Below are 8,255 nucleotides of genomic sequence, written 5' to 3' on the forward strand. Positions count from 1 at the left end.
GTAGACCAATTTATGTTGTATACTGCACATGCAAAAATCAAGATAAATTGAACAATGAGTTTTGTTAATTTTTCACAAGGCCAAAATGAAATATCATATTGAACCATATTGATCAAATTAGAATGGATTCTCAGTTCAATAGCATTAAGTTGAGCTGAGCTACTTATCTGGTTGATCTACTCTAGGCACTGAATGTTTGATTTAAGCTGCTAAATACAGAGCCAATGAATGTATTATTAGTGGGAAGAAGCTAGAATCAAACAATAGTTTCAAATCAGATTATTAAGCAAATGTTTAATGGGAAGATATTCTATGGTCAAAGGTCAGATTTTAAATTACAGAAAATCTTTTAACATCAGAAAATATATAGTAGAATCCAAACCAATGAGTAAAGTTAGGGTGGGAAAACAGATTATTGGAACAGAAACATTGTTCACTCTCAGTCAAATAACACATACTGAGGACAACTCTTATGATTGTATTAAGATATTAGTTGAAGATTCTGAACACAATTTCATTTTCAAAAATCCATCTATGCATAAACATTTTAGAATAATTTTTAGGGAAATTAAGATCTATTAACATCCTCTAGTCATGTAAAAACATTTTTTTTTTTTTTTACTTTTTTCCTTGCTGAAATTATATTTCACATGAAATCTAAGTCAAGGAGCATGGATATAAAAATATACCATAGGAAATAATGTTCAACTATACCAAGCGCACCTCCAAATTAGCATTTATTTATCCAGAATTTTTTATGAGTGGCTCCAATGACTATGCTTAGCACAATTTTACATACACCGTGAATGACACTATGTCAGTTTAAATAAAAGTGTTGCATATGTAAGGTATAAAGCATGCTGAGTCTTTAGAGTTCATTCATCGGGTAAAATATCAGTGTTAAACTGAAGCTTTTTGTATATGTAAGGGTTGCCTTTAGAAAGTACTTAGGTACCAACATACCACAACAGTATGTACTCCAGTTTCATTGCCCCAAATTTGCCTTTATGATTGCTTTATTGACTGCCTCTTTCACATCCTTGTTCCTCAGACTGTAGACCATGGGATTTAGCGTGGGAAAGACTGTGGTATAAAACAGAGCCACCATTTTCCCCTACTCCATGATCTCCTCAGCGGACCGCCTGAGATACATAAATATCAGGGACCCATAAACATGGTAACAGCTGTCAAATGGGACCTGCAAGTAGAGAAGGCCTTCCTCCTCCTGTCAGCAGAGCACATGCGTAGCACAGCTACTGCAATAAATGTAAAGGAAACCAGGACTACCGAGAGGGAATATGTGAAGTTAATTCCAGCGATGACAATCATTGTGTATTCTTTGATATGAACTCCTCCACAGGCAGTCTTGATGAGAGGAGGATCTGCACAATAGAAGTGGTTGATTTCAAAGCTTCCACGGAAGTACAAGGGATATGTCCACAGTGTGCATATGAGACTAACAGAGAATCCATAGATAAAAAGTACAGAGATAAGTCGAACACAGACAGTCCTGGACATTCTTCTGCCATAAAGCAAAGGGTTGCAGATGGCCATGTACCGATCAAAGGCCATCACTGCCAAGATATAGACCTCCCCATGGACAAGGGCAATGAAAAAGCAACATTTCATCAAAACACCCCACATAAGAAATGGTTTTTATCTCTGATAGTAAGTTTTCCAACACTTTGGGAGTGACATTGGAAAAAACCCACACGTCCACAAAACACAAATGACTCAGGAAAAAGTCCATGGGACTCTGAAGCTGGGGACTGATGGTGATCAAAATGATCATAGCAACGTTCCCTATCGCAGTGATCATGTAAACTACTAGGAACACCACGAAAAAGAGAACCTGTAGCTCTTGGTGACTGGTCAACTCCAGAAGAATAAATTCTGTCACATCCATGAAATTTGGCATTGCCTTTATAGGGAACCAATCTGTATGGCCTATGGAGAAAGACAAAACATGAATAGATTTGTTTTGTTCCTGAAATATTTGTTTATCCTTATTCTAACTCAAATAATTTAGAAAGCAATGTAGTTTTTGCACAATGTCCAAGACGGTAATATATAGGCATCATTGTTCCCTTCAATAGGTCCTATACACAATTACCATAATCATTTTCTAGCTTCTTATCTGTAAAAGAGGTGTATTATACTCTTTACTAATATTAGAATTAGGCATTTGTATATTTACTAGATTATTACAATAGGTCTACCTTAAAATCAGAGGGCATAGATATGACCAAAGTCAGACTGAGAGTTTCAAGAGAAGGACTAAATCCATTCCAACATGTTATTTTGTAGAAAAGAAACTTGAGGCCCATAAATGTTAAAGTATACACTCAAGGTCAGACAGCCAGTTAGTGACAAACTGGGAAGTAGACAAGGGACGTACTTTGATACTTCATTGAATACATATCATAGTTGCCTCTCAGTGTCAATAAAAATACAAATATGCATGCGATATTAACTTACCTATTTTTACACATCTCAGAGGGTTCCATGTATAATTTTATGGGACAATGGATTTATACAATGGTGTTACAATCTAGTTGTCAAATAAATCTCGTTGACGTATTTGTCCGACATTATGTCAGCATATGATGTCATGTTTTTGAAATGTAAAATTCCTGGTCAAATTTTACTTTTTAAGCTAAACACTAGGCTGGCTTCATTGCTACTGCCTGCAAGGGTGAGGCAAGAAGGACTTGATAGCACACACTATATCTGTTTTCTGGTTATCACAGAAAAGTAAATTAAAAGTGGATCAATCATTTAGCACCCACTATCAAAACTGTGTCCATGGATAAATATCAAGAGGTAAAGTTTAGGTGATGTGTTACTTTAACTACAGTGGCTGATTTTCAGATTTCACTAGTTTTCAGAACCAATTAATTCCACTTATCATTCATATTCCAGTTTAATGCCAGTACAAACTAAATGTTTCCAAATAATATTTTCTATTTGTAATACACTTCCCCAGTTGACTTCTTGCAAGAAGTAAAAATGTGCCATAAATGCTTAAGGAGGTATCTGTAGGATTAGCACCATATTAGGAATTTCATCTCTCCATAATAACAGTGTTTGGGGAGGCCACTGACTTATAAATGGTCCTTTGTTTCTAACTGGTTCCATTATTTCATTCTATAAACATCAAGGCCAGATGCATTTGGTAGATTATATCCAGAACTATTCTCAGTTCTAGAAAGATAAGGATGAACAAGATACACAAGAGTTCTGCTCTCATCATACTTCATTACTGTTGTAAAGAAATAAACAATGAGCAAATGAGGTATTTTAGGTAGAGGAAACTGTTGTGACATAAGTACACCATGCTAATGAAGAGGGAATAAGCTGCGGGAGGGGGCGAGTTACAAATGGTGTGGTTGAAGAAGGTCTGTATGAGGAGGTGAATTTTAAACTGATACCCAAGTAGTGAGAAGTAGCCAGCTATGTAGAAATATGAAGTAAGAGTGGAGTGGAAGTACAAAAACTCTGAAGAGGAAATGTTAGCTTGACGTGGTCAAAAAGGACATTACTAAAGAGGTTGCATTACATATTAGAAAGTGTACTGACCCCATAATCACATCCCGAACCATTAGCTTAGTAGCAGGAAACACTTGAAAAATTAATCTTTATGAACTATTTTCTTATCCCTAAAATGCTTAATATGAGAATTACATATACTATATTAAAATGAATTGGGTGCATAACTTAAATAAGCTCTGGAGTTTTAGTTCTGATCTAAGCTTGCCCTTACAATAGATTTCCATGATTGTAGCTCATCCGTCTTGGTTCCTTTTATGTGTTGGTCATTTGAGAGCTGCAGACTCTTGCTGTGAAAGAGAGCTAAGCTCTGGGATTTACCTATGTAAAAAACCCTGACCTTGATAGCATAAACCTGTAATTCTTTAGTTAACAGAGCTTGACTTGGGTTAATGGTACTACCATGCACTCGCCCACAACCAAAAGGTTGGCAGTTCAAACCCATCCAGAGACACCTCAGACGAAAGGCCTGGTGATCTACTTTCAAAAGATCACAGCCACTGAAAACCCTATGGAGTGCAGTTCTATTCTGAAACACATAGGGTCACTATGTGTCAGAATGAACTCGATGGCAGCTGTTTCATTTGGTTGGTTTTGGTCTATGGTTTTAAGTATAAGAATATTACATTAAAAAGCATCAAGATGTCTTAGAAACATAAATAATACCATTCTCATGAAAGAGGACCAGTTTTCTAGACCATTGTTCATTTTGTTTCAGTCTCTTTGTGACGTGTACATTTTTCTTCCTCCATACATTATCACTGGAGCCCTGGTGGCGCAGTGGTTAAGAGCTCAGCAGTTAACCAAAAGGTCTGCAGTTCAAATCCACCAGCTGCTCCTTGGAAACCCTATGCGGCAGTTCTACTACGAGTCAGAATGTACTCCACGGCAATGGGCATAGATTATCTCTAGCCCTGTGGTAACAGAGTTTGTCTTACTCACCTTAAAGCCCCTTAAGTTGCCTAACTTAGTCTTTACATACAACAGATACTCAGGAATATTCACAAATATGATTTTTTAAAGCTTCCTGATCTTTAAATCAACTTTATATACTACATTACAAACTCCAGTGTTTGTAAAACTGTCTAGGAAAGAATTTTCTAGTGGAAGCAGCGGATGCTTTATAATATTAATAAGAATAGGTAATTTTATTGAATGTTTACTTAGCCCTTGTATGCAAAAATCCTATAAAACAAGTTCTATTAGCAGCTCCATTTTAACAAATGAGAAAACTGAAGCACTAAAAGTTTAAGAAAATCTCCCTGAGTCAGATAGCTACTACTTGGGTGGATTGAGATGCAACCCAATTAATCTGACTTCGGCATTGTAGCATTAACTACCTCATATTGCTGCCACTTTGATAACCTATGATGTTATTCTATTTCTTTTTATTTAAAATTTAGTTTAATTACCCTTCAAGACAGAAGAAAGTTATCCTTTAGATAGATCATCCTTGATGGACTAGAAGAGTTTTGCATAAACCCCTAAAGCAGGCTGGACTACAGATATGGGCCACTGCTTATTCCTATCCATCCAATGTGAGATGATTCCCATAGACCTAGGACCAGATGACCAGGTGACTTCTGGGAGAGAACTCATTTATTACATTTAGGTGTGAATTATTGATCAAAACTATTGAGAACATAGAATGTGTTTCTTAAAAAAAAATTTTATGTTTATTAACACTTGAGAAATTTCCCATGGAGAAAAACAGCAAAAATATAATCACTGATGTAATTGTTCCATTGACTCAAGATCTCCAATTCCATTCATAGATATTTTAAAATAACAATGTGAAAATCAATGGTCTTTAGCTGTAAAGAGGAGTGAAAGGAGAATAAATGAGCAATAAAGGTTTTTGTAAATCCCCTACAACAAGCTCATTTTTACAAAGTTTTGACGGTACTATGAATAAAAATAGAGCCCTGGTGGTACAGTGGTTAAGGATTCCGCTGCTAACCAAAAGGTCAGCAGTTCGAATACACTAGCCACTCCTTGGAAACCCTATGGGGCAGTTCTACTCTGCCCTATAGGGTCGCTGTGAGTCGGAATCAACTCGACAGCAACAAGTTTGGTTTGGTATGAGTAAAAATAAGAAAATTTCCCAGTAATATAACTCCACACAGCCAAACTTTGTAGTAAAAATAAATCTAAGGATAAGATATTAATCTTCTCATCAAATAGAAAGGAAAATTATAAGATTTGACTGTGTCAATGTGCATTGCAAAGCTTACAGAACTTGCAGACCTACCTTCGGCAGAGGCGAACAGCAAATGAGTAATCTCTCACCGTTTATAAAAGAGTCTTGAACATTGGGAGCATCTCCCTAAGGAACTACCCAGGTAATTAGGAAAGGAATAATGATTAAGATTCTAGAAACATCTCAGGGGTAGGAGAAGGGAAATAATTTTAATTGGAAGAATACTGCTCATTGTAAAACAAAGATCAAAATCCTGTCATTATGGTACCATGTGTCTTCCACTTTTGCATAGGTTCTGCCCACTTTCATTCACATTTTGCAGTTATGCACCTCAAAAAAATATGTTTTGTTTGGATCATGTAAAATTTCGGCGAGGGACTTTCCATATGATGCAGTTTAATAAGTACCATCTGTCAGGATAAAGGATCACATCACTGCATGTTCTCCATATCTCATAGTTTTTTTATGTGTGTTCGGTTTTTTGTTGTTGTTGTTTTTTCAATGGCTGTGACCATTTGGAAGTAGATCTCCAAGACTTTCTTCTGAGGTACTTCTGGGCAAATCTGAACCACCCACCTTTTGGTTAGTGGCAGAGTTCTCAACCTTTTGCACCACCAATGGCTCAGTTTTTGTTTGTTTGTTTGCAGATGTCAGATAACACAAAATCAAAGATCATCTGCCAACTCTAGGAAGAATAAACACAAGTAGAAGTCATTGATGAAGCATTAGATCATAGAAGAAATAATTTGTCCCACTACATTCAGGCTTTTCTGGCAGGCAGTAGATCATATACTTGGAAGTTAGACAACTCTGAAATTAAACCTTGGCTCTACCACATTAACCATGTGGGCAAGTCATAAAATTTTGAACCTCAATGTGCTCATCTGTAAAAAGAGGTCGTGCTATCTTAAAGTGTAGTTATGGTGATCTAAGATAAGTTAGAAATAACTCTCGGCCCAGGGCCTGTTGCCTATTAAGCCTTCAAAAAATTTGAACTAATTTGTAGTTTCACCTCTAAGAAGTTTACAACTATTATCTCACTATCTCTATGTGATTGTGACTAATATGGTGACTATTTTGAAGAGTATAAATATGCATATGTAAAATAAGCATGAGGTTAAATTTTTGTCTAAGTTTACATAACTAGCAAGTTAAAGAACAAGATTGCCAAACTAGGCTATCCATAAATTCTAAACTATATACTGCCTCTATATAGTTTGGAAAACTAAGAACAGAATTAGACTCAGGAAAAGCTCTCTGTTACATTCCTCAGTCCCCAAGTACCAGGAAATACTGATCCAACGCCAACAATGACAGATGTATTAAACAGAATCATAATTATTAGTAAGACTATTGTGTCTTATGTCCTCATACTACGAGACAATTGAACAGGTTGTTATTTTTTTCTGCCTCAAATTACTCTCTAAATAGTCAAATGAACAACAGTTTCCCAAATTTATCCACTGCATTTTTAAATAAGAAAAATAAAGTATCTGGTTTTAGCTAAGTGTTATGGACCAAATTGTATCCCTCCAAAATATATACCCAATATTTTGTGGTGCCCACCATCTTGTGATCTGAAGTGATTTTCGTATGTATTTTAAATTATACCTCTGTGATGTTAATTAGGTAGGATTAGTGGAAGTTATGTTAATGAGGCAGGACTGAATCTACAAGATTAGGTTGTGTTTTAAGTCAATCTCTTTTGAGATACAAAAGAGAGAAGAGATCAGAGAGACAGGGGGACCTCCTACCACCAAGAATGCAGAAGCAGAAGGGGAGCACGTCGTTTGGACCCAAGGTCCCTGAGCTGAGAAACTCCTAGGACAGTGAAGATTAATGACAGGGATTTTCCCCCAGAGTCAACAGAGAGAGAAAACCGTTCCCTGGAGCTGGTTCACTGAGTTTAGACTTCTAGCCTCCTAAACAGTGAGAAAGTAAGTTTCTCTTTGTTAAAGCCACACACTTGCAGTATTTCTGTTATAGTAGCACTAAAATAAGTAAGATACTAAGCTATTTGAACAATTTCAATTTCTCTACTTGTAAACTACGTCTGCTGCACCTTTTCAATTAATTAATTTACTTTTCATTAGTCCTCAGTACTTAATTTCAAAAACCAAACCCAGTGTCACGGACTCAATTCCGATTAATAGCAATCCTATGAGTGGCTTAGTGGTTAAGAACTGCGGCTACTAACCAAAAGACTGGCAGTTCAAATCCACCAGACGCTCCTTGGAAACTCTATGGTGCAGTTCTACTCTGTCCTTTAGGGGCCCTATGAGTCAGAATTGACTCAATGGCAACAAGTTTGTTTTTTTGGGGGGGAGTTTACATAACTTTGACACAAATGGATCAATCTACTTTTTTTCTCTCCCATTTTGAGTCTCTGTCTCTCTCTTTTTGTTCTTTTCAGTGCATTGGAAAGTCTTTAATGTGCCTCTGTATTGAGCAATAATCTGTTGCCAAACAAATATTTATGAAGCATAGAAAACAAATGAACTCTATT

The 8,255-nt window shown here is 36.3% G+C and overlaps 1 protein-coding gene across 1 annotated transcript; it reads right to left on the reverse strand.

Annotated features, from left to right (window-relative positions):
* Positions 1 to 985: 985 nt before the first annotated feature.
* On the reverse strand, positions 986 to 2,014 carry LOC101354890 (olfactory receptor 5M9-like). The gene is given in 3 exon segments (XM_012559359.2): positions 986 to 1,173; positions 1,176 to 1,632; positions 1,634 to 2,014. Coding segments are annotated over 3 exon segments (930 nt in total). The 5' UTR covers positions 1,919 to 2,014.
* Between the last annotated feature and the right edge of the window lie 6,241 nt (positions 2,015 to 8,255).

Source organism: Trichechus manatus, unplaced genomic scaffold (genome assembly GCF_000243295.1).
Source record: "Trichechus manatus latirostris isolate Lorelei unplaced genomic scaffold, TriManLat1.0 scaffold00236, whole genome shotgun sequence".
Taxonomy (NCBI): Eukaryota; Metazoa; Chordata; class Mammalia; order Sirenia; family Trichechidae; genus Trichechus; species Trichechus manatus.